Below are 24766 nucleotides of genomic sequence, written 5' to 3'. Positions count from 1 at the left end.
GGATCCCCAAGGACAGGGACCCTGAGAGCTGGGACCCCAGGAGCTGAGACCCCCAAGGGGTTGGGACCCCCAGAGCTGGGATCCCCAAGGACAGGGACCCTGAGAGCTGGGATCCCAAGGGGGTGAGACCCCCAGAGCTGGGATCCCAAGGACAGGGACCCTGAGGGCTGGGATCCCAAGGGGGTGAGACCCCCAGAGCTGGGATCCCCGAAGGACAGGGACCCTGAGAGCTGGGACCCCAGGAGCTGAGACCCCCAAGGGGTTGGGACCCCCAGAGCTGGGATCCCCAAGGACAGGGACCCTGAGAGCTGGGATCCCAAGGGGGTGAGACCCCCAGAGCTGGGTTCCCCAAGGACAGGGACCCTGAGGGCTGGGATCCCAAGGGGGTGAGACCCCCAGAGCTGGGATCCCCAAGGACAGGGACCCTGAGAGCTGGGACCCCAGGAGCTGAGACCCCCAAGGGGTTGGGACCCCGAGAGGATGAGACCCCCAGAGCTGGGACCCCAGGGGCTGAGACCCCAAAGGGATGCGACCCCCAGAGCTGGGATCCCCAAGGACAGGGACCCTGAGAGCTGAGACCCCCAAGGGGCTGGAACCCCAGGAGCTGAGACCCCAGGAGCTGAGACCCCAAGGGGCTGGGACCCTGAGGGGATGGGACCCCCAGAACTGGGATCCCCAAGGACAGGGACCCTGAGAGCTGGGACCCCAGGAGCTGAGACCCCCAAGGGGTTGGGACCCCCAGAGCTGGGATCCCCAAGGACAGGGACCCTGAGAGCTGGGGACCCCAGGAGCTGAGACCCCAAGGGGTTGGGACCCCCAGAGCTGGGATCCCCAAGGACAGGACCCTGAGAGCTGGGATCCCAAGGGGGTGAGACCCCCAGAGCTGGGATCCCAAGGACAGGGACCCTGAGGGCTGGGATCCCAAGGGGGTGAGACCCCCAGAGCTGGGATCCCCAAGGACAGGGACCCTGAGAGCTGGGACCCCAGGAGCTGAGACCCTGGGGGGCTGGGACCCCAGGGACCCGGGGACCCCAGGGGCTGGGACCCCCACGGGCCGGGATCCCGAGGGTTGGGTCCCTGTGGGCTGGGTCCCCGAGGGGCTGGGACCCCCACGGGGCCGGGTCCCCCAGGGCTGGGACCCCAGGGCCGGGACCCGCAGGGCTGGGACCCCCAGGAGCCGGGTCCCCCAGGGTTGGGACCCCAGGGACTGGGACCCCCACGGGCCGGGTCCCCCAGGGTTGGGACCCCAGGGCTGGGACCCCCACGGGGGCCGGGACCCCAGGGTTGGGACCCCAGGGCCGGGACCCCAGGGCCGGGACCCCAGGGCTGGGACCCCCACGGGGCCGGGTCCCCCAGGGTTGGGACCCCAGGGCTGGGACCCCCACGGGGCCGGGATCCCGAGGGTTGGGTCCCTGTGGGCTGGGTCCCCGAGGGGCTGGGACCCCCACGGGGCCGGGTCCCCCAGGGCCGGGACCCCAGGGCTGGGACCCCAGGGGCCGGGTCCCCCAGGGTTGGGACCCCAGGGCTGGGACCCCCACGGGGCCGGGTCCCCCAGGGTTGGGACCCCAGGGCTGGGACCCCCACGGGGCCGGGACCCCAGGGTTGGGACCCCAGGGCCGGGACCCCAGGGCCGGGACCCCAGGGCTGGGACCCCCACGGGGCCGGGACCCCAGGGCCGGGATCCCAGGGCCGGGACCCCAGGGCTGGGACCCCAGGGCTGGGACCCCCAGGGGCCGGGTCCCCCAGGGCCGGGACCCCAGGGCTGGGACCCCAGGGGCCGGGTCCCCCAGGGTTGGGACCCCAGGGACTGGGACCCCCACGGGGCCGGGTCCCCCAGGGCTGGGACCCCAGGGCTGGGACCCCCACGGGCGGGGGTCGCGGCTCCGCGGCCGCGGGGGGGGGGGGGGAGGGGGGGAGTCACGCCCCGCCCCCTGCACTGCGGCGCCGCCTGGCGGCGCACGGCGGAACGGCGCGGCGAGGGGCGTGGCTCCAGGGGGCGTGGCCCCAGGGGGGCGGGGCGGGGCGAGGAGGCCCCGCCCCCGGCGGAGGCGGAGCGGCGCCAAGATGGCGGCGGAGCCGGGCCCGGGCCCCGACCCGGAGCTGGAGGAGCTGCTGGACAGTGAGCGGGGGCCGGGGGCCGCGGAGCGAGGGTGGGGGTCACGGGGGTGGGGGTCACTGGGGTGGGGGTCACTGGGGTGCCGTGGGTGGGGGTCACTGGGGTGGGGGTCACTGGGGTGCAGTTATTGGGGTGGGGGTCACTGGGGTGGGGGTCACTGGGGTGCCGTGGGTGGGGGTCACTGGGGTGGGGGTCACTGGGGTGCATTATGGGGGTGCGGTGGGTGGGGGTCACTGGGGTGCGGTGGGGTGGGGTGGGGGTCACTGGGGTGCAGTTATTGGGGTGGGGGTCACTGGGGTGGGGGTCACTGGGGTGCCGTGGGTGGGGGTCACTGGGGTGGGGGTCACTGGGGTGCGGTGGGGTGGGGTGGGGGTCACTGGGGTGGGGGTCACTGGGGTGCATTATGGGGGTGCGGTGGGTGGGGGTCACTGGGGTGCGGTGGGGTGGGGTGGGGGGTCACTGGGGTGCAGTTATTGGGGTGCAGTGGGGCTGGGGGTTATTGGGGTGCAGTGGGGTAGGGGGTCACTGGGGTGCAGTTATTGGGGTGCAGTGGGGTAGGGGGGTCACTGGGGTGCGGTGGGGCTGGGGGTCATTGGGGTGCAGTTATTGGGGTGCAGTGGGGTAGGGGGGTCACTGGGGTGCGGTGGGGCTGGGGGTCATTGGGGTGCAGTTATTGGGGTGCAGTGGGGTAGGGGGGTCACTGGGGTGCAGTTATTGGGGTGCAGTGGGGCTGGGGGTTATTGGGGTGCAGTGGGGTAGGGGGTCACTGGGGTGCAGTTATTGGGGTGCAGTGGGGTAGGGGGGTCACTGGGGTGCGGTGGGGCTGGGGGTCATTGGGGTGCAGTTATTGGGGTGCAGTGAGGCTGGGGGTTATTGGGGTGCAGTTATTGGGGTGCAGTGGGGCTGGGGGTCACTGGGGTGCAGTTATTGGGGTGCAGTGGGGCTGGGGGTTATTGGGGTGCGGTGGGGCTGGGGGTCATTGGGGTGCAGTGGGGCTGTCTGGGGGGGTCATTGGGGTGCAGTGGGGCTGGGGGTTATTGGGGTGCAGTGAGGCTGGGGGTCATTGGGGTGCAGTTATTGGGGTGCAGTGAGGCTGGGGGTTATTGGGGTGCGGTGGGGCTGTCTGGGGGGTCATTGGGGTGCAGCCATTGGGTGCAGCGAGGCAGGGGGAGCCGGCGCGGGACGGGGGGGGGGGGCGCGTTGCGGGGTGCAGGGAGCTACTTTGGGGCCCCGGGGGGGGGCGGGCGGGCCCTGGGCCAGGGGTGCCCGGGGGGGTCTCCCTCAGCGCAGCCCCTTCCGCAGGCGCCCTGGACGACTTCGAGAAGGCCAGGCCCGCCGCCCCCCCGCCGCCGCCGCCGCCGCCGCCCCCCGGGGCCCAGCCCTCGCCCAGCGCCGCCGCCAAGGTGCGACGCTGCCAGGATCGCGGCCGCCGCCCTCGCCCCGGCCCTCGGGATTGGGGGGGACGCCGTCCCCCCCCGGCGGGTTGGGGGGCCTGACCGTGCCCCTCTCCCCAGGCCTCCCTCTTCGCCTCGCAGGAGAGGTTTTTCCAGGAGCTCTTCGAGGGGGAGCTGGCCTCGCAGGCGGCGGCTGAGTTCGAGCAGGCCATGCAGGAGCTGGCCCGGGAGGAGCCGCACTTGGTGGAGCAATTCCAGAAGCTGTCGGAGGCGGCCGGCAGAGTGGGTGAGCTGGGTGGGGGGAAGTTTCGGGGGCTTTTGGGGGCAGTCCCGCTCCTGCAGCTCCCTGGGACCCCCCCATTTAGGAGCGGGGTCCGCCAAAAACAAGACCCTGAGCCTTGCCGAGTAGGGTGCCCCGATCTGCCCGGCGTCTCCCCCTCCGCAACCGGCGTCTCCCGGTGCCCGCAGGCAGCGACGCGGCGTCGCAGCAGGAATTCACCTCCTGCCTGAAGGAGACGCTGAGCGGCCTGGCCAAGAACGCCACCGACCTGCAGGTACGGCCGCCCCGCCGCCGGCCAAGCGGGGTCCCTGCGGGGGTGCCCCCCCATCCCGGGAGTTTTGGGGGGGGGGGGGGGGTCTGACGGTGTGCTTGCAGAACCCCTCGGCCTCGGAGGAGGAGCTGGCGAAGGCGCTGGAGGGGCTGGGGCTGGAGGAGGGCGATGGCGAGGGCAGCGTGCTGCCCGTCATGCGGAGCATCATGCAGAGCCTGCTCTCCAAGGACGTGCTCTACCCCTCGCTCAAGGAGATCACCGAAAAGGTGGCGGGCGGGGGTCCGGCGGCGCCGGGCTGGGGGCAACGCGGCGGTCCCGGGCTGACCCCCTGCCGTCGTGTGTCCCCCCCCCACCCCCTTGCAGTACCCCGAGTGGCTGCAGCGGCACGGCGAGGCGCTGCCGGCCGAGCAGTACGAGCGGGTACCGGGCGCAGCACGGCGTGATGGGCCGCATCTGCCAGCAGCTGGAGGGCGAGCGGCCGGGCGAGGGCGAGGAGGAGCGGCGGGCGCGCTTCGAGACCCTCCTCGACCTCATGCAGCAGGTGAGGACCCCCCCCGGGGCTCCCGGTGCCGCCCTGACCCCCCCCACCCGCGGCTCCCAGTGCCGCCCTGACCCCCCCCGGGGCTCCCAGTGCCGCCCTGAGCCCCCCCGGGCTCCCAGTGCCTCCCAGTGCCGCCCTGACCCCCCCCGGGCTCCCACTGCCGCCCTGACCCCCCCTGGGGCTCCCAGTGCCTCCCAGTGCCGCCCTGACACCCCCCCCCCCGGGCTCCCAGTGCTTCCCTGACCCCCCCTGGGGCTCCCAGTGCCTCCCTGACCCCCCCCGGGGCTCCCAGTGCCACCCTGACCCCCCCAGGGCTCCCAGTGCCTCCCAGTGCCGCCCCGACCCCCCCCGGGCTCCCGGTGCCACCCTGACCCCCCCAGGGCTCCCAGTGCCGCCCTGAGCCCCCCCAGGCTCCCAGTGCCTCCCAGTGCCGCCCTGAGCCCCCCCCCGGGCTCCCAGTGCCGCCCTGACCCCCCCCAGGGCTCCCAGTGCCTCCCAGTGCCGCCCCGACACCCCCCAGGGCTCCCAGTGCCTCCCAGTGCCGCCCTGACCCCCCCCGGGCTCCCAGTGCCTCCCAGTGCCGCCCTGACCCCCCCGGGCTCCCAGTGCCGCCCTGACCCCCCCCCGGGCTCCCAGTGCCTCCCTGACCCCCCCCCGGGCTCCCAGTGCCTCCCTGACCCCCCCCAGGGCTCCCAGTGCCTCCCAGTGCCGCCCTGACCCCCCCCGGGCTCCCGGTGCCACCCTGACCCCCCCGGGGCTCCCTGAGCCCCCCCAAGGCTCCCAGCACCTCCCAGTGCTGCCCCGACCCCCCCGGGCTCCCGGTGCCGCCCTGACCCCCCCCAGGGCTCCCAGTGCCACCCAGTGCCGCCCTGACCCCCCCGGGCTTCAGGTGCTGCCCTGACCCCCCCCAGGGCTCCCAGTGCCACCCTGACCCCCCCCAGGGCTCCCAGTGCCGCCCTGACCCCCCCCGGGCTCCCGGTGCCACCCTGACCCCCCCCAATTCTCCCCCCACAGCTGCAGGACCTGGGGCACCCACCCAAGGAGCTGGCCGGGGAGTCGGTGAGTGTCCCCAGGGACCCCCTGGATGGGTGTGGGGGGGGTGGGGTCCCTGCCCGGACCCCCCCCGGATGCCGTGGGTGCCCCCGGCTCACCCTCCTCTTCCTCCCGCAGCCCCCCGGCTTCAACCCGGAGCTGCCAGGGGCGGCGGGCGGCGAGCAGTGCCGCCTGATGTAGCGCCGGCGGTGGGACGGGGGTGCCGGCGGCGGCCCCCCCCCGCCCCCGGTGCTGCGCTGACAAGGTTGGTTGGCCCCCGCCTCGTTACCGACTAATTAAGACCCCGGTGAGGATGAGGACGAGGATGAGGAGGCCGAGCGGAACCCCGCGCCGCCAAACGACGAGGAGCGGGGCTGGGTGAAGCCCCCCGCCCCGGGCGCTGCCGTCCCGCGCCGTGGGGGTGCCGGGGATGGCTGTGGAGGCTGGGGGGGGGCCCGGGGTGGGGTGGGGGTGCGGGGACCCCGGCCCCGGGGACACGCGCGTGTGTCCCCCCCTCGATGTCCCCAATAAAGGTGTTGGCAACTACGCTGGCTCCAGCCTGGGGAAACTGAGGCGGGGGTGGCCGCCAAAATGCGGGGGGCAAGGGGTGACCCGACGTGGGGGGGGATCCTGAGTGACGCGGCAGGGGTGGGGGCTTGTGAGACCCTACAATAACATGGGGGGGGGGGGGGGGGGGCATGGGGCGACCCTGCCGTAACATGGGGCGGGGGGGACGAGGCGACCCTACAATAACACAGAGCGGTGGGCGGCCCTACGGTGACGCTGGGGGGGGACAAGGTGACCCTGCAGTAACACGGGGACACACACGAGGCGACCCTACAATAACATGGGAGGGGGTGGGGGCACGGGGCGACCCTACAGTAACAGGGGGCAGGGGGTCGGCGCTGCCATGGCGACGGCAGGGCCCCCGGGCGGCGCTGTCGCGCAGCGGCCGTTGCCGTAAAGCGCCGCGGCGGCGCCGTAAAGCGTCCCGCGGAGGCGGTGCACTAAGATGGCGGCGGCTGGGCCCGGAGCCGGTGGCGGAGGAGCAGCCGGCGGCCGCGGGGCCAGCGCCTGAGCGACGGCCGGGAGCTGCCGGGAGTCGGGTCGGTGCGGGGCCTCCCCTCCCTCCCCCTCCCCGCCCTAACCGGCCGTTCCAGCCCCGGCTCCGGCCGCCCTCCCCTCCCCCACCCGCCGGGCGGCGGGGCCGGGCCCGCTCGGGGCCGGGAGGCCTCCTCCGGGGGGGGCCCAGCCCGGCGGGTCCCGCCGCCCCCGCGGTGCACCAGGCCTTTGGGGGCGGCTGGGGGGGGGCCTTGCCACCCCCGTGGGGTCATCGGGCGGGGGAGGGGGGGTCCCTGCCGCCCCCAGGGGGTCGTTGTGCCTTTGGGGGGGGTCCCTGCCGCCCCCAGGTGGTCGTTGTGCCTTTGGGGGGGGTCCCTGCCGCCCCCAGGGGGTCGTTGTGCCTTTAGGGGGGGTCCCTGCCGCCCCCAGGGGGTCGTTGTGCCTTTAGGGGGGGTCCCTGCCGCCCCCAGGGGGTCGTTGAGCCTTTAGGGGGGGTCCCTGCCGCCCCCAGGGGGTCGCTGTGCCTTTAGGGGGGGTCCCTGCCACCCCCAGGGGGTCGTTGAGCCTTTGGGGGGGGTCCCTGCCGCCCCCAGGGGGTCGCTGTGCCTTTGGGGGGGGTCCCTGCCGCCCCCAGGGGGTCGTTGAGCCTTTGGGGGGGGGTCCCTGCCGCCCCCAGGTGGTCGTTGTGCCTTTGGGGGGGGTCCCTGCCGCCCCCAGGGGGTCGTTGAGCCTTTGGGGGGGGGGTCCCTGCCGCCCCCAGGTGGTCGCTGTGCCTTGGGGGGGGGTCCCTGCCGCCCCCAGGGGGTCGCTGTGCCTTTGGGGGGGGGGTCCCTGCCGCCCCCAGGGGGTCGCTGTGCCTTTGGGGGGGGTCCCTGCCGCCCCCAGGGGGTCGTTGTGCCTTTGGGGGGGGGTCCCTGCCGCCCCCAGGGGGTCGTTGTGCCTTTGGGGGGGGGTCCCTGCCGCCCCCAGGGGGTCGCTGTGCCTTTGGGGGGGGTCCCTGCCGCCCCCAGGGGGTCGCTGTGCCTTTGGGGGGGGGGGTCCCTGCCGCCCCCAGGGGGTCGTTGTGCCTTTAGGGGGGGGTCCCTGCCGCCCCCAGGTGGTCGTTGTGCCTTTGGGGGGGGGGTCCCTGCCGCCCCCAGGTGGTCGTTGTGCCTTTGGGGGGGGGTCCCTGCCGCCCCCAGGGGGTCGCTGTGCCTTTGGGGGGGGGGTCCCTGCCGCCCCCAGGGGGTCGTTGTGCCTTTGGGGGGGGTCCCTGCCGCCCCCAGGGGGTCGTTGTGCCTTTGGGGGGGGTCCCTGCCGCCCCCAGGGGGTCGTTGTGCCTTTGGGGGGGGGTCCCTGCCGCCCCCAGGGGGTCGTTGTGCCTTTGGGGGGGGGTCCCTGCCGCCCCCAGGGGGTCGTTGTGCCTTTGGGGGGGGGGTCCCTGCCGCCCCCAGGGGGTCGTTGTGCCTTTGGGGGGGGTCCCTGCCGCCCCCAGGGGGTCGTTGTGCCTTTAGGGGGGGGTCCCTGCCGCCCCCAGGGGGTCGTTGTGCCTTTGGGGGGGGGGGGTCCCTGCCGCCCCCAGGGGGTCGTTGTGCCTTTAGGGGGGGGTCCCTGCCGCCCCCAGGGGGTCGTTGTGCCTTTGGGGGGGGGGGGTCCCTGCCGCCCCCAGGGGGTCGTTGTGCCTTTGGGGGGGGGTCCCTGCCGCCCCCAGGGGGTCGTTGTGCCTTTGGGGGGGGGTCCCTGCCGCCCCCAGGGGGTCGTTGTGCCTTTGGGGGGGGGGTCCCTGCCGCCCCCAGGGGGTCGTTGTGCCTTTGGGGGGGGGTCCCTGCCGCCCCCAGGGGGTCGTTGTGCCTTTGGGGGGGGGTCCCTGCCGCCCCCAGGGGGTCGTTGTGCCTTTGGGGGGGGGGTCCCTGCCGCCCCCAGGGGGTCGTTGTGCCTTTGGGGGGGGTCCCTGCTGCCCCCAGGGGGTCGCTGTGCCTTTGGGGGGGGGGTCCCTGCCGCCCCCAGGGGGTCATTGTGCCTTTGGGGGGCTTCCCTGCCGCCCCCAGGACGGTCCCTGCTGCCCCTGTGGAGATGTTGTGCTCTGGGGGGGGCGTTGGGGTGGTCTCTCTTGCCCCCAGGCCTGGTCCCTGTTGCCTCCGTGGTGTCGTCGCCCCTTTGGGGGGACGCTGAGGGGACCCCTGCCATCCCCAGGGTGTTGCCCTGCCTCGGGGCAGAGTGCTGAGGGTCCCCTCCCACCCACGGGGCTCCTTCCCTCTTGCCCCCGGGGCGTCACCGTGCTTTGGGGGGGCACCGGGGGCCCTCGCCAGCCCTGGAGCGGGTCCCGCTGCCTCGGTCACGGAGGGGAGCTCAGCTGAGGGTCCCTCCAGCCCCCCAGGTCCAAACCTCATTGTCCTTGGCCCTTCCTCACCCCCTCCCTCGCAGGACAATCCCCGTTGTCCCTGGGGGGGGATTCCCAGGGAGCAGGGGTCCCCGGGGCAGGCGTGGCCGGACCCTGCGCTGCCAGGCCTTAACCTGTTGTTTCCGTCAGCTGCCAGCGAACCTCCAGCCCCGGCCTCAGCGCTCGCTGCCCGCGGCACTGCCGCCGCCGCGCAGGTGAGTGGGCCGTGTCCGGCGTCCGGCAGCCCTTGCCTCGCGTCCGTCCGTCCTGTGTGCGGCGGAGGTGGACGTTTGGGCTGCGTCTGCCTCGGTCTTCTCCGTGATGCCGAATTATTCGTGTTGGTGGCGCGCCCCTGGGCTCCTCCGGCTGCTTGCCCCTGGGCTCCTGCGGGGTTTCGCCTGCCAGCCGGGTTTTCCTCGGCCTCGGGATCACCGCTTCCACTTGGGGAGCTGGGAGCGTCCATCCTCCCGGGCACTGGACGGGGAAGGGGCAGCGCTGCATGCTGAGGCAGCCAGCGCTCGTTAGCTGCAGTTAATTAGGCCCTGCCCGCGCTGCGAGCGAGTTCGTGCCGTCCCACGAGGCGTTGGGGGAGCCGGGGCTGTGCCGTGGGATGGCTGGGAAGGGCGGTGGGGAGGTGGGTGAAGAGACGCTGCCGTGCCCGGGGTGCTCCAAGATGGGGGTTCGGGACCTCCTTGTAATTGTAAACGGGAAGCCGCTTCAATTAGCGTCGTCGCCAGGACCTGCCGGGCTCCTGGGTAGGTTTGTAATCAACCAAGGCTCTCCCAAATGCGGCCCACTGGCGGGTTTCTGCCCGCGTCTCGGCAAACCGGAGACGCCCGGACGGCCTCTCCCCGACGAGGGGTGTTTGGGATGGAAACCCGCTCGTCCTGGGAGCTTTAGTTGGGGGTTTAAACACCCCAACACCATCCTGGGGGGCCGGAAGGCTCCTCCGCAGTGAACAAACAAGGTTGCCTCCGTCCAGGTCTGATGAGAAAACTTTCCTTAAATAGAAGAGGCTCAGCCGAGCCCAGCGCGACACATGCGCGGGAGGGACCCGGCGTGAACGCAGGCGCGAGGCCGTACCGCCGTGTCCTGTGGGTGTCTCGGTGTGCCAGGGCGTTGGAAACTGAGATGAGGGGCTCTCGAGGGCTCCAAAATGCCCCGCGCTCACTTCTGGCCCCGCTGCTCCTCCGCTTTACGTAGCCCGAATGCGGACCGAGCGCTGAGCGCCCGCGGAGTCTGGCTGTTCGGGTGTTTATATAGCTATGTAAATATTTTAATGACAGATCATTCAGGGGCGAAGCGTCTGCGAGCGCCGGGTTTCCAGCCGGGAAGCGGCTGAGTTGGCGATGCCGCAGCGCGTGGCTGAGTCCGGCGGGCGCAGCCAAGGGGCACCCGGCGCCGGCGCGGATGGATGGCGGATCTCAAGCGGCAGCGAGGGGCCAGAGCCGGCCGCCGCGCGGAGCGTGGCCTGCTTCCCACCGGCTCGTGGCGTTGGGGTAGGAGCTTGGGACAGAAAGGATCGTCTGCTGGCCGCGACCGCTGGAGTTGCTGAGCGGTAGCGTGCTGGTTTGGGGGCTGGGAGCCTGGCGGGCAGTGGGGCGGCGCGGCGGTGTGAGCCCCGGAGCGCTGCGCCGGCAGGATGCGGAGCCCCAGGCGCTTGCTCGGAGGGGTCGAGGCCGTTCCTGCCGCAGGCGGAGGCGGCAGCGGCGCTGTGGTGGCACCCGCAGCTCGACCCCGGTGGCCGCGGAGGCAGCCGGGAGGCTGTGGCATGCAGAGGGATATTTTTAGGGCCCCTCGCAAGGGTGCTGGCGAGCCAGGCTTCGAGCATGTGAAGCTGGGAGCGCTGATCCCGTCCAGATGTTGCCTCCGGGGAACTGCGAAACCCACGTGTCTGCTCCCGAGGTCACCGCGCGGTTGTCCCGGAACCGGGCTGGGTTCGCCGGTTCCAGCCGCGTGCCCCAAGGCATCGCCACCTCGGCAGGGAGAGCCGGCCCGGCGCTGGCAGCTCGGCGAAGGGCTCAAATCTCTCGCCGAGGGGCTCGGGGCTGTCTGCAGAGCCGACCGTGTCCCAGCTCCCTCCGAGCGGCGTCTCGTTGCTTCCCTCAACCAGCGCTCCCCGGTTTGGGGAAGCGGAAGCCGTACCGGTGCCCTCTGCGTTTCCAGCTGCCGGTAACTCGAGCGCGGGGTTCCCCCTGTGCCCGCCTTGCTGCCGGTTTGTCCCTGCCTGAGCCCTCGGGTGCCGACGGCACGCCGTGCCGTGCCGTGCCGCGCCGCGGGGCTGCCCTTCGACACGCGCCTTCACCTCCCTGCCGCGGGAACGGCTTCGGCGCCCGTGAGGGGAGCTGGTGGGTGGCCGGGGAAGCTGATGCAGGGCTGTCGGAGCCAAGCGCGCAGCCCGGCTATCCATCGGTACCGGGCAGCCGCCACGGGCTGGCATCGTGCTCCTGGGCGTAGAAGATGGCTGGGGAGCCCAGCGTCCCCCGCAGCGTCCCTGGCACCGGCAGACGCCGCATCTGTCCCTGCTGTCCGCTCCGCTGAGGCAACTGAGGGCTTTTTTTTTTTTTTTTTTTTTTCCTCAATTCTCTTGATTTCCTAGCGAGGTTACAGTCCTCTGGTGTGGGCGGATGAGATGTGAAGTCAGGCTTATTATTTGGTAATGGATTCCTCTCCCCTGGAAGCGTGTTTCTTGTTCCTCACCTTTGTGAAAAGGCTGCCGTGAAAGGGCGTTGGTGACGGATCTGAATAGGTAATTTGGCAGAGGAGAATAACTACCGAGAAGCAAAGTCCACACTCGGTTCCTTTTGTACGTGGAGAGACTCTCCCAGCCCCTTGGATTAACAATGCTGCCGAAGGCAAAATAACCGGCGGAGGCAAGGTCGACCTGTTGACAGACTTTCCGATCTCCGGTGGCGGGGAGTTAAGCCACAGCCGAGCGCTGCGGCGTTTTGAGCCTGTCCCTTAGCCATCTGGCGTGACGGGCACCGTACGAGGGACGGAGTCGCCTCGCCGCTTAGAGCAGTAAATTAAAACCAGTCCTGCTCCTGCCCGCGTGCCCTCGGCCCGCCCCGGGGACAGACCTGGCCGGGCACGGGGCACCGTATGCGGCACCCCGAACTCTCCGGCTGAGCGAGCGCGAGTCGTCCCCGCCGCGGCGGCAGCGGCGGCGAGCGATCCCCTCGTAGGGCTGAGCCTGGGCGCTTTGCGGCAGGTGAGCGCCCGCTCTCCTCCGCGCCACCGGCGCGAAGCCTTCGCGTGCCGAGAGCTGCCGGAGGGACGGGCTCGGCACCGCGTCTGCCTGCCGGCGCCGAGCGGCGATCCGGCGGGTTTGGGCGGGGAGGAGGACGGCTGAGGCTCTGGGGCAGCTCTCGTCCCCGGCTTTGCTTTTCAGCCCTTTCCTCCCCCTCTCCACACTATCGGTGGTTTTAAAGTGATTTTTTTTTTTTTTATGGGCTGGCAGCGCCAGCTGGGGAAGAGTTAAAACTGAAGCTGCAGAAAACCCTTCATCTTTTTCTTCTGCACTAGTACTCTCGTTACCGAGCGAGCAACTGCAGTCGGCTGAAGCTCGCCGGTGTTTTCAGTTGCATAAACTCGGTTTCCTTATAAACGCTCCTACGCTGCAAGAGCTTTTATCGTGCTTCAGCTGGAGCCAGCCCGGCGGCCCAGGCCTTCCCCGGGCACCCCGGCAGCGCCGTTGGGCGATGACGGTGACGGTGGCCCCCGCTCCGTCTCCCTGCAGCCGTACCTGTGGGCCGGCAGCTCCGGCAAGTTCCGCTCGCCTCCTAAATCACCCGCGTCTTAGCGAGAGGAGCCGTGCTCGGGCTTGGGCTGGCAGCGACAGACCCAGCCTGCGCAGAGGCTTTCGCCGCCTTTGGCTCTTCGGGGTTCTGCTGGTGTTAATTCCCAATTTAATGAGGATTAGTCTCCAGAGTGTTTGCTGTAATCAAAGTTAATGACTTTCTGGCTTCGGCTTTACCCTACGTGTAAACGGGGAACTTTTAGCAGACTCCCTGCCACTGGTTAAGAGCAAGCAGCTAAACCAAGTATGAAAAAGTCTGACTAAAAATAGCAGGAAAGTAAAGAACGAGCAAAGCATAAATAAAATGTTGTTGGGTTTGTTTCCCTCCACCTTGGCAAAACCTCTGCTGCTCGTGACTCCAACACGTTTCCCTCCTGTGTCTCGGCATAACCCGGTGAGGCGGCTCCGCCGGCGGGCGCGCTCGCCAAAAATCCCCTGCGACCGCTCGCAAGCGACGGGCACCGCGATCCCGGGGGGGGTTGGGGGGGGGGTTCCGCAGCCCCCGGGCGCGGAGGCGGCTCCGCTTCGCAACCGCAGCCCCGTGGGAGCTGCCCCCGAAGCCGGGGCTGCTTTGGATGCCGCCCTCGGATGCAGCGGGGCCCTCGCTGCTCCTGCAGCCGCTGGCCTCCCTGCCCCGTGGCAGCCGGCTACTCCAAAGCAAGGGCTGGGAAGCATCCGAGAGCCGCAAGCGTGCTCGCGTTTGGTTTTCCAAATGAGGAATTGGTAAACTTCTTCTGGAGCAACTGGAAGTGCCAGGGAGCTCCTGGGGGAGGCTGGCAGGGCTGGCCAGGTAGCCGGGGCCGCCGTCCTGGCTGCCGCAAGGAGGAAAACGGCCCCTCGGCGAGGCCAGGAGGATTTTGTGCATGGGAAGGTGTTCAGAAATCTGTCCCTGGGGTTAAAAAAAAAACAAACCTCTCGAGCCGCTTTTAACCGCCTGCCTGCAGTCTGCAGGTGCCGAGAAGTTTCTCGATACCGTGACTCGTTGCCTTCCCAGCCACCTTGCCTCACCTGCCGGCGATCCGAGCCCCGCTCCTGCCTCCCTGCCCGCCCCGGGCCGGGGATGCGTGTCTGTCTGTCGTGCCGCTGCCGTGCTGTAGCAGTTGCTGCCCGGCTGCAGTCACCGCCTCCTCCTTCCCCCGAACGTGGCTGGGGATCGCTGGTCGGGAAGCGCCCGTCGCATTGCGAGAGGTGAAGCAGGGTCCGGGCGCGGGCAGCGGAAGCCGGGAGCCGTCCCGCAGGCGGGAGGAGAGGCGGTGTGGCGGGTTGCAGATCTGCTTCGCTGTGAAGTCGGCGGCATCTGAGCAAATTAGAAACTGGAGAGGAGTTTAGGGGATGGCGGCGAGCGGCCCTGGTACCCAGTGGTGGAGGCCGAGGGAGGTTACCGTTCGCTCTGCCCTCGGCGATAACCGGCGAGCTTTTGTTGTTGAGCGTGGTTATCGAGCCGGTAGCCGCGTGCGTGCTGCTTCCTCCACCGATTGCGTTTTCCCTTAGAAAGCGGCGCTCTCCAGACCAGCACGTCACGCTGCGGGCGTGCGTGCGGCTCCACCGACACAGGGACAGGCCAGCACGTCCCCGTCTCGGCGGAGTGGCCGCGGCAGGGATGCTCCAGCTTCTGCTCTCTCCCTCTCTCGCCCGCAGGGTGAGCGCTCTGGAAAACGCGATGTCGGACAAAGGGAGCAGCATGGAGGGGAAGACGGACATAGTGAATGGTAAGGGTGCCGGCGGGGACCCATCTCCCTGCGCCTGGGGTCTTCTGATGGGGAGGCTCATGGCCTTGTCTGCACCACGCAGGCAGCTTGTCCAGCAGCCCGGAGGAGATGTCAGCCGAGGAGGGCCGAGAAACCTCCTCCGGCATCGAGGTGGAGGCCTCTGACCTCAGCCTGAGCCTCACGGGAGACGACGTGGGGCCCAACCGCACCAGCACAGAGAGCCGGGACACGGACACGGAGAGCTCGGGAGAAGAGAAGGACTCTGACAGCATGGACGACACGGGCCACTACTCCATAAACGAGGAGAACCGTGCCCTCGACCGGTCGCACTCGGAGGAGGAAGAGGAGGAGGACGAAGAGGAGGAGCAGCGGTCCCACCGCCGTGCCCAGCGCAAGCGTGCCAACCACGACCAAGACTCCTCCGACGACGAGCAGGCCCTGGAGGACTGGGTGTCCTCAGAGACCACGGCGTTGCCCCAGCCCCGCTGGCAGGCGGTCCATGCCCTCCGGGAAAGGGAGCTGGGCTCCAGCGCCCGCTTCGTCTACGAGGCCTGCGGGGCCAGGGTCTTCGTGCAACGATTCCGCCTCCAGCACGGCCTGGAGGGCCACACGGGCTGCGTCAACACCCTGCACTTTAACCAGCGTGGCACGTGGCTGGCCAGCGGCAGCGACGACCTCAAAGTGGTGGTGTGGGACTGGGTCAGGAGGCAGCCGGTGCTGGAGTTCGAGAGCGGCCACAAGAGCAACGTCTTCCAGGTGAGGAGCACGCGGGGAGGGTCCTCGGAGGGCTGGGGGTGATAGAAGATCCCCCGCGGCGGGCCGGTGCCCGCTCTAGAAGCACGTAATTTCATCTGGACGGTGCCGCGCGGGGCAGGAGAAACGTGTCGCTAAAGCTAAGGGCTGCGGGAGGAGTCCGGCCGCCGTACGGTGGTAACGAACCGTCAAAACCCACCGGTGTGCCCTCAAATCCGCCATCTCACGGAGCCCCGGCTGGGGCCGGTGGGGCGAGATGGCCCCGTTCCCTGCAGAGCTTCCCGCGGTGGCTTTGGGAGCGGCCGTGGGCAGGAGCCGTGTTCGGAGGCGGCCGTGCCGCGGCGGGCAGCCCGGCGCGTTGGGCAGTGCCGCGGCTCCGCCGCCGCCAGAAGGGCCTGGAGGGCCGGGCTCTGCCGCCACCGCGGCGCAGCCCGCGCTCAGAGGGACGCCGGCGTCTCCGCCGGGCTCCCGGCTCTCCGTGCTCGCCAGAAAGGGCCGGGATGATTGCTCGGAGAGCTCGGCCCGTCCAGCCGAGGCTTTGCAGTCACTGCCTGCAGATCTGAGCATCCGGCAGGGCTGCTGCCCGCCATTTCTCTCCTGCTTCACCCCGTTTCCATCCACACGCGCGCGAGCCCCTGCCCCGGCGCTGAAAACCACCCCTGCGCTTGCTCTCTTTTCCAGGCCAAGTTCCTCCCCAACAGCGGCGACTCCACTCTGGCTATGTGCGCCCGGGACGGCCAGGTGCGGGTGGCCGAGCTCTCCGCCACCCAGTGCTGCAAAAACACCAAGCGCGTGGCGCAGCACAAAGGAGCTTCGCACAAGGTGAGCCCAGACCAGCCCGCGGAGGGGGCGGGCGGCAGCCGGGGACCCCCGAAACACCCGGGGGCTGCCAGAAATAGCGAAGGCCGTGGCGGGGACCGATTCTTAAATGCTTCTCTGTAATCGGCGTCGCCTCTGAGGGTGACGAGGAGGGTCTCCGTGCCCTGCAAAGCAGTGACGTGAGCGCTCGGCCACGGGTGTAGAGGGCTTGGCGTTCGTCAGCTCCCGTTAATAGCCGGCGGTTTACTGGGAGAAAGGGATCTTGCCACTTTGTTGGGTAAAAAGGGAACCAATGCCCAAGTATTTATCTTCCAGCTGGCCCTAGAACCGGATTCTCCATGCACTTTCCTATCAGCAGGTGAAGATGCTGTAGTCTTCACCATTGATCTGAGACAAGACCGGCCTGCCTCGTGAGTATTTCTCTACCTGCTCCCACTGCCAGGACCAGGGAGGCTCCAGAGGGAGATCCGGGGTCCCGGGGGGGCTCCCCTGCGAGCGGGTGGCACTCGGCTGCGTAGGGCTGAGGGTCCCGTTTGCGGCGCCGCGTTTTCACGGCGGCGTGCGCCCGTTCAACGGGCATAAAGCGGGAAAACAGATATTTTGTGGCTTTCAAGCGGTGTTGTCTTCCCTGAGGCGCAGGGTCAGGCCAGAGAGCTTTTCCGTGGCTGGTCTGGGGCCGGCAGTCTCGTACGAGGATACGGATACGCGCCTTGCCGATTAGACAAGGGCGTTTGAACCCTCATCCTCCTCGGGATGGGGCCCTGTTCGGATAGGAAACAGGAATAACACCGGCGCAGCAGGTCCCTGCCGAAGGCTGCCCGTCCGGCACCCCTTCGCCCGCCCCCGGGGCAGCGCCGAGGGTCCCGCGCTCCTTCTGCGCAGTGAAGTGGCTGATTAATTGCAGCGCTGAAACCTCTCCGCGCTGGCGGCAGCTCGGAGCTCGCGGTTCGCCTGACTCGCTTGTCGCGTGAGCGCTGTCGCAGTTAATTGAAAAACAATAATTAGCAAGCAGCCGGGTGGTGCGTGCCGGATCTTAACCTGTAGCGCCGAGAGAGCTGTCATTTCTGACGAGCTTCCAAAAGAAGCGCGTTCAAGCAGATGCCTGGTTTTGGTATCGTGGTACTTTTCCGATCTAGCGGCATATTATTTTGAAGATGATCCTGCTTAAAACTGAGGGCTTCGGCGCTCGTCTCCCCGGTGGTTTGGTTTTATTTGTATGCGTGAGTGCTTTTGGCGACAGCCTTAAACCCATCTGTTTCATAACCAGGACAAAAACTGCCGGGGCGTTTCAAAACAGCCGCATTTAATCCTCAAGCCCGCTTCCCCCCCTCCCCTCCATTAGCCGGGACCGCTGCGAGCGGAGTTCTGTCGGTCGGTAGGCTGGCGTGGGTCCGTCCGTCTCCCCTCTTTCTTCGTGGGGATCCACGCTGCTGTTTGGGTTTGATGCTCGCGGGGAATTGTCACCCGGTGAGCGTGAAACCGCTCCGGAGGCAGGGTTTGCGGGCAGACTGTAGGCAGCTCCCATCTTTCATTAAGCCGAACGGTATAATTAGAAGAAAGACAAGCTTTTGAGCTGGCTGTTCCCTCTCGAGGATGCTGCCTCGGTTTGTATTTGTGTCTGCAAAGCCGAAATACTGAGCTCCTGGGGGAGGGGGGGATGGTGTGTGTGCGTGCATGTCGGATTTCGTTAAATCTGGGCCTTATTACAGCGAGGCGGGTGGGGAAAAATAACAGCAGAGCGTTTCTGCTCGGGAGTTAATCCCATTCTGCCCTCGCCGCTGCCTGTCCGGCTCCCTCCTTCGGGCCCTGAAACCTTCAGGCGTTTCGGAGGAAAACGCCGGGGGATGATTTCACTCTGCGCCGCTTGAGTCGCAGACAGAGCATGTGCTCGCTTCGGCTGGGAGGCTGAAACGGTTCGGTGGTGGGTTTTTTTGGTGGTGGTGTGGGTTTGTTTTTTTTTTCTGGGAGTGAGTAAGAGACTCGCGCAGCTCCTGCTTTTCCCATCTGGACCCTGTTTTGAATTCAAGGTGGATTTTTTTTTTTTTTTTTTTTTTTTTCCCCTTGTTGTTGTTGTTACTGTTTTTCCTCGTCTCTTAAAGGAAACTGGTTGTGACAAAGGAAAAGGAGAAGAAAGTGGGTCTGTACACCATCTACGTGAACCCAGCCAACACCTATCAGTTTGCTGTGGGAGGCAGAGATCAGTTTGTCAGGTGAGTTTGTGCCGGGGACCCAGACTGAATCCCCAAAGCGGACTTGAACATCCCCGCGGGGACTCAGCTGGTACCCCCGTGAGCTCCGAAATCTCGGATGTGTGTCCCCCCCGCCCCCGAGAAATGTTTGTGGTTTCAATCATTAAAGCCTCCACAGCCTGTTCTCCCATAAGCAGCAGGAGCGCAAGGGGGATTAATAGCGAAGGATTTGGATCCTTTGAGGTTTAGCCCTGGGATCCAGTGTCCAGCCTTGCCCTGAAGCCAGGAGATCCGTCCCTCAGGAACCGGCAGCGCTCTTAAGGAGCTTCTGACCAGCTTCCTCTTGGCCCCCCACCTGCGGATGGTGCCCGGTGGGCATCAGAGATGAGATCAAGGCCGAGGGAAGGTCTTGGTTTCGGCGGGACCGAGCTCCTTAAGTGACAAACACAAGCCCCCCTGGGCTTCGAACCACTCGGGGCAGCCCCACCCCGCACGTGGGACCGGGCTGTGTCCGTGTGTCTGTCCCCTCACTCCCTGCGTCGGTGCGGAGCTCCCCTGGAGCCAGCGGATTTTCAGGCGCAACTCGCGCGGCGCCCGGGCGCGGGCAGAGGTGAATCCTGCGTGCGCCAAGCCCGCCCGCTTCCCAGCTCCCCGAGAGCCAGCGGAGCCGCTTGGCTCCCCCGGGATGCGTAGGGGCCGCTCCTCGGGGAGCGGGGCGACGCCGCAGCCCTGCCGCCGGGACCGCTCGCGCGGCGTCGGCTCCCCGGAGCGCCGGCCCTGCGGGTGTCTGGCGTGCAGACAGCGGCTCCCGGGGTGCCGGGCGTGGAAACGCTTAACACGTGGGCTTGCGGACTGCTCAAACGGCAGCGCCGGTGCCTCGCTAGCTCGGTAGCTTTCGGAAGAACCTGGGATCGTTGCTCAAAAAGCAGCCTCTCCTCCTTCCCACTCTGCTGCTCCCTCTGGCCTCTGCCCGTATCCAAGTGCCTCATCTCCCCCTGGCATCCCCGGCGCTGGGCAGCTCCCGCATCAGGGACGCTCGGGGAGGTTGAGGAGCCCGAGCCGGCCAAGGGACAAGCACGGTGGCAGTCGCGTCCCCCTCGCAGAGCAGCCTCTGCGCTGACAGAGCCCCGAATGCAGGGCGTGACGTGCCGCCGAGCAACGCCTCCGACATAACAAGAGGTGACGTTAAGCCGCTTTGGCCGAGACTTCTGCCAGTCCAGGCCGCTCGCGGCTCCGCAGATCGCTTGGCGAGGGCCGGAGCCTCCCGCCGGCGTCGGGGCAGGTCGTGGTTTCCGAGCTGGCTCCAGCCGTGGCGTCTGCGTCTGCCGCTCTCCTCCTGCCCCGGCCCGCAGAGGCAGGCAGCGCCGGCCCTCCGCGCCCGTTGGCTCGGCGTCCCTCGTGTCTCGAGTGAGTGCCAAAATGCCTGCCATCCTTCCCCCAGGATTTACGACCAGCGGAAAATAGATGAGAACGAGAACAACGGCGTACTAAAGAAGTTCTGCCCTCACCACTTGGTAAGCGGCTCGATTTCGCGGTGCGACGCCGGGGGTGCCTCACCTGCGGGGACGTGGCGTGGGGGGAGCTCACGGGCGGGCGGACGGCGCAGGACGCCCCACGGTCGCCCTCGGCTCTCGGCCGCCTGCGTGGGCGAGCGGCAGCCCTGCCGCGGCACCGTGGCTCGCGTTGCCTGCCTCCTGCGTGCCGGCACCGAGCAAAGCCGAGCCTGGCGCCGGGTGGGCGAAGCCGTCGGGGGAACTGCGTCGGCTGCGGGGCGAGTGACGGGCAGCCAGGTCTCCTGCCGGCAGCGGGGCCGCCCGTGCCAGCAGCGCCAGCAGCGCCAGCAGCGCCAGCGGCACCAGCAGCACCAGCGGCACCGGCCTTCGCACAGCTCCCGTAGCCGAGCTGGTGCCGGCAGGGCGCTCGCCGTGGAGCGAGAGCCTGGGACGAGGCCTGGGCAGACCTTGCTGTCCGGATTTGCGGAGCGCTCCCTCGGGAGCCTCGTGTAGGAGTGGCTGAGAAGCGCTCGCTGGCCAAATCTCTCGCAGGCTTCCTGCCTGGAAAACAGCTCGAGAGGATGAATAAACGGCCTGGGCTTTGGGTTTTTGGTTTGTTTTTTTTTTTTTTTTTTTTCCTTGACCCAAATCTTCCACTGTCCATAAAGTCCTGCGGTGGTGTAGGGTGAAGCAGTGATTTTTGTGCTCTGACTCGAAAGCCCTCGCAGAGCAGTCGCTCGCGCGCCGAGCTCTCGAAGCGAGCGCGTGGCCGGCGTAGGCGCGCTGGCGCGCCGCGGGAGGAGGAGATGGCAGCGGAGCTCTCTGTGCTTTCCCTAGGTGAACAGCGAGTCCAAAGCCAACATCACCTGCCTCGTCTACAGCCACGACGGCTCGGGTGAGCGACCGACCCGCGGCGGGAGGGGGTGGGAGGCAGCGCCGGGCACCCGGGGGGGCTCGCGCCGCACCCACCCCTAGCAGAGAGACCACCTCCGCCCCGCGCTCCCTGCTAACGCCCGTCTCTTCCATCCTACGCCAGAGCTGTTGGCCAGCTACAACGATGAAGACATTTATCTCTTCAACTCCTCTCACAGCGACGGAGCGGAGTACATCAAGAGATACAAGGGACATCGCAATAACGCCACTGGTAAGGACCGGCAGGGACGGGTGTCGGGGCAGACCACCCCCCGGCAAGCTGCATCCCCTGCTGCGGGGGGCTCGGAGGCTCTCCCCGGGTCGCTGCCAACCTCCCACCACCGCCCCGTCCCGTTCCCCGGCAGCCGGTGGGTCCAAGCTTGCTCCGGCTTCGCCCTCCTCACGCCCGCAACCGGGTTTTGGGGCAGTCTGGAGGTGGGGGGGGCCGTCCCCAGAGCAACCCGGAAGAATAATTGCCTGCTTTTAGCTTATTTCTGCAGCTCCCTGCATTCCATCTTCCTCTCAAAGACCCCTAACACAAACTCTCGGGCTTGCAAAGAATGAGCTATTATGTGTCTGGGGACGGAAGAGATCCATGCCGGTAACCCTGGAAACTCGCTGGCTGCCAGGCAGGAAGCGAATTCATGGCAGGGAGCGCTGCCCGGCTCCTGATGGCCTCGGGCTGCTTGTTTCTCTCCTTTCAGTGAAAGGTGTCAATTTTTATGGCCCGAAAAGTGAGTTTGTGGTGAGCGGCAGCGATTGCGGCCACATCTTCCTGTGGGAGAAATCGTCCTGCCAGATCGTGCAGTTCATGGAGGGCGACAAGGGAGGAGTGGTGAGTCCCCGCCGCCGCGCTGCCCCGCTCCTGCCAGCCGGGGTTTACGTCCGCTTCCACGCTCCCACGTGAATTTCCCGCTGCTTTTTGTGCTTTTTCTACCCGAAGCCAAGCAGGGTTCCTGCGGGCTCCCGGTGTCCCAACGTGCCGGGCGCTCGGCCACGGCTCCTGCCTGGGGAGCGGCAGCGGGCACGGCTCAGGCAGGCTGGCGAGGGCCACGGCGCCTCGGAGGTCTTCTCCGGATGAAATCCCATTGGGATTTCACCCGGATACCCCCCCGGGGTGCTTGTCACCGAAGGAGGGGTGGGGACGTTGGAGCCGCTGCCGTCCAGGACGGCGCAGCCCCCTACCCTTCCCCCTGGGACCGGGGGGTCTGCGGGGAGAGCTGCGCGCTCCCGGGCCGGATCCCAGCGCCGCTCCCGGGCCGGATCCCAGCGCCGCTTCCCGCTGGGCGTGCAGCTGCGTCCTCACCCAGTCACATCCAGGAAAGGGACGCAGCTGCGCCGGGGCCGGCCCTCTGCCCGATTTCCCAGGCCCTGGCCGACGGTGGTCAAGTCCCGAGCGGCCGCCGCTTGCGTTGGCGGGAGGATCCGTGCCCGGTTTCGGCTCGGAGCCGGCGGCCGCTCGGTGCCTGTGCCCCACGGGGCTGGCGGGGGACGGGGTGCCGCTGGTGGCACTCCCGGGTCGGGGACAGGCGGAGCGGGGAGCAAGTTTTGCGTCGCCGGGTTCCTTGCCGGCGTGGGGACGGGCGGCAGAACCCTGCCCCGCCGTTCCCGGCCGTGCCGCTCCTCCGCTAGCCCCACAGTTGCCTTTTGTCTGGGTGGCCGTGGCCCCGTGCCAGCTCCCGGCGGCTGCTGGCACCGCCAACCCCCAACCGGCAGAGCCGGCGCGGGGCCGGATCCGGCTGCCGGCCACCTCCCTGCCAGCCCAAACTTGGGGCTTCAGCGCCCTGGGATGGATGCGGCCCCTTTCCCCTTGGGTTTGCTGCCGGGGTTGGGGTTCTCCGCTTTTTTTGTTGCACCCGTCGCCTCTCAGGGCGTACCGGGCTCGGCGTCCCCTGAACGACTCAAGGGCACCCCAAATTTTGGGGTTTGCTTGTCGGGGGGGGGGGGGGGGGGGGTGGCACGTCCCCCATCCACCCCCTCTTTCCCAGAGCGTGGAGACAGCGGGGTGGCAGCCCCTCTCCCTGCCGGGGGGGGTCCCATGGGAAGCCCACCTCACCGGGCACTACAAGGGCTCCCGCTTCCCTCGCGCGCCGTGCGAGACCCTGACCCGTGGCCGGGGTGCCGGGCCAGAGGGCCACCGGGCCACCGGCGAGCTCGTGGGGGTGCCAGGGCCGGTGCTGGTGCCCTGTTTGGGGTAACCCCCCCCCCCAAACCTCTCTCGCCCGCAGGTGAACTGCCTGGAGCCCCATCCCCACCTCCCCGTCCTGGCCACCAGCGGCCTCGACCACGACGTCAAGATTTGGGCGCCCACGGCGGAGAACCCCACCGAGCTGGCCGGCCTCAAGGAGGTGAGCCCCCCACCCCGAGGGGCGAGGTGGGGGGGGTCAGGGGACCCCCGGGCAGCCCCCTGACCGCCCCCCAACCTCGCCTGGCCCCAGGTGATCAAGAAGAACAAGCTGGAGCGGGACGAGGACAGCCTCCACCACACCGACATGTTCGACAGCCACATGCTCTGGTTCCTCATGCACCACCTGCGACAGAGACGCCATCACCGGGTAGGTGCCGGCGTCCCCTCCGTGTCGCCTGTGTGCCCCCCACCCTTTGCCTGCTTCACCCCCTTCACCCCCTTTCTCTGCCCCCCTCCCCCCTGCCCCCCGGCAGCGCCGACGAGAGCCGGGAGCGCCGGACGGCGACTCGGACGAGTCTCCCAGCTCCTCCGACACCTCGGACGACGAGGAAGAGGGGCCGGATCGGGTGCAGTGCATGCCGTCGTGAGCCCCCCAGCCGGGGCTGGGGGGGGGCTCCGGGCACGCGTCATCCCTAACTAACACTTTGAGCTTTGTATTGACTTGTTAAGGACCCCCCCACTCCCCCTCCCCTCCCTCCTCATCCTCGCAGCCCCCCCCCCGCCCCCAGACCACCGGAGGCGGCCCAGCCTTGGCCCCCGGGGCGGCGGGGGGGGGGTCCCTTCCCTCCCCAAAACCCACGCAGCGACGGAGGGAGGGGGCGCGGGGGATTTTTGTACTAACATGGCCCCCTGCTCCCCTCTCCCGCTCTTTCGGGGGGGACCCGGCCCCCTCCCTGGCGTCGGCCCTCGCCTTTTCAGGGCTCCCTCTTCCCCGGGGGCTCCGGCCCCCCCCGGGGGGGCTGCACCCCCCCCTTCCCCCCCTGCCCCCCGGGGGTGTTTGCAGAGAGATGCTTGTCTAGTTTGTACATATCAGTGATTTGCACTTGGTTTGGCCCTTCCCCGCGCCCCCGGCCCCCCCGGGGCAGCGGCCGGAGCCCCCCAGGAGCCGGGGAGGTCCCCGAATTTTCTGTTACTTTTAAGGAGATCTCTTCTTGGGGGGGGGGGGGGGAGGGGGGGGGGGGAGCGGCGGCGAGGGCTCCCCGTCACTGTTAGAGGCCTAATTTTATATGTATTAAAACCAAATCGAACTTGGATGTTATCAAGTTAAAATTATTGTAAAAGTTTGAATATATATTATATATAAATGCAATAAAAACCAACGGAGAGAGAGGTGGAGGGCTGTGTGTCCCCTTCCCCGTGTCCCCGAGTTGTCCCCAGCCCTGGGGCCGCCGTGTCCCCAAGCCCCCCAGTCCCCGGGGGGGGGTCTTTTTGCCCATTTTTGCCCCTTTTCGCCCCATTTTCACCCCACCGCCCCCCTCACAGAGCCACGCGACCCTCCAGAGCAGCTTTCATCTCCGTCCGTTTATGAGAGATCTGTACACAGTCAGCACGGTCGGGGGGGGGGGGGGGATTGGGAATTGGGGGGGGGGTAGGGGGAACAGGGAGGGTCCCCGTAGGGGTGGGGGACACCGGCGTGTCACCCGTCCCCCTCCCCGTCCCCCCAGGATGCAGAGGGGGGGTCCCGAACAGTCGTTTTGCACCAAAAGACACAGTTTGGGGCGGGGGGGGTGGGGGAATGGATGGGGTCCCTGGCCTGGAGACAATAAATAAGGGGGGGGGGGACATGGGGGGGGGGGGGCGGGGACACAAGAGCCGGCGGCCGCACGCAGGCGCTCTGCGGGTTTTAGCT

At 68.6% G+C, this 24766-nt stretch overlaps 2 protein-coding genes across 3 annotated transcripts; both read left to right on the top strand.

Annotated features, from left to right (window-relative positions):
* Positions 1 to 2064: 2064 nt before the first annotated feature.
* PEX19 (peroxisomal biogenesis factor 19) lies at positions 2065 to 5835 on the top strand. The gene is given in 9 exon segments (XM_075724381.1): positions 2065 to 2119; positions 3419 to 3519; positions 3631 to 3796; positions 3979 to 4064; positions 4166 to 4327; positions 4425 to 4481; positions 4483 to 4602; positions 5617 to 5661; positions 5773 to 5835. Coding segments are annotated over 9 exon segments (855 nt in total).
* An 884-nt stretch (positions 5836 to 6719) lies between these two features.
* Positions 6720 to 23504, top strand: DCAF8 (DDB1 and CUL4 associated factor 8). Of its 2 annotated transcripts, none has more exons than XM_075724369.1 (13): positions 6720 to 6740; positions 14493 to 14563; positions 14646 to 15319; positions 15998 to 16138; positions 16451 to 16545; positions 18235 to 18345; positions 19766 to 19838; positions 20655 to 20712; positions 20854 to 20961; positions 21434 to 21564; positions 22958 to 23077; positions 23168 to 23284; positions 23391 to 23504. In XM_075724369.1, exons 2-13 carry the CDS (start codon positions 14515 to 14517, stop codon positions 23502 to 23504), a joined length of 1791 nt encoding a protein of 596 aa, XP_075580484.1. In that variant the 5' UTR covers positions 6720 to 6740; positions 14493 to 14514. The 2 variants fall into 2 exon arrangements, with proteins under 2 accessions (XP_075580484.1, XP_075580483.1); XM_075724368.1 differs by lacking the exon at positions 6720 to 6740 and adding an exon at positions 9251 to 9270.
* The last annotated feature ends 1262 nt before the right edge of the window (positions 23505 to 24766 follow it).

Source organism: Pelecanus crispus, chromosome 22 (genome assembly GCF_030463565.1).
Source record: "Pelecanus crispus isolate bPelCri1 chromosome 22, bPelCri1.pri, whole genome shotgun sequence".
Taxonomy (NCBI): Eukaryota; Metazoa; Chordata; class Aves; order Pelecaniformes; family Pelecanidae; genus Pelecanus; species Pelecanus crispus.
The sequence above is the reverse complement of the archived record's forward strand: the minus strand, read 5'-3'. Positions and strand labels throughout refer to the sequence as shown.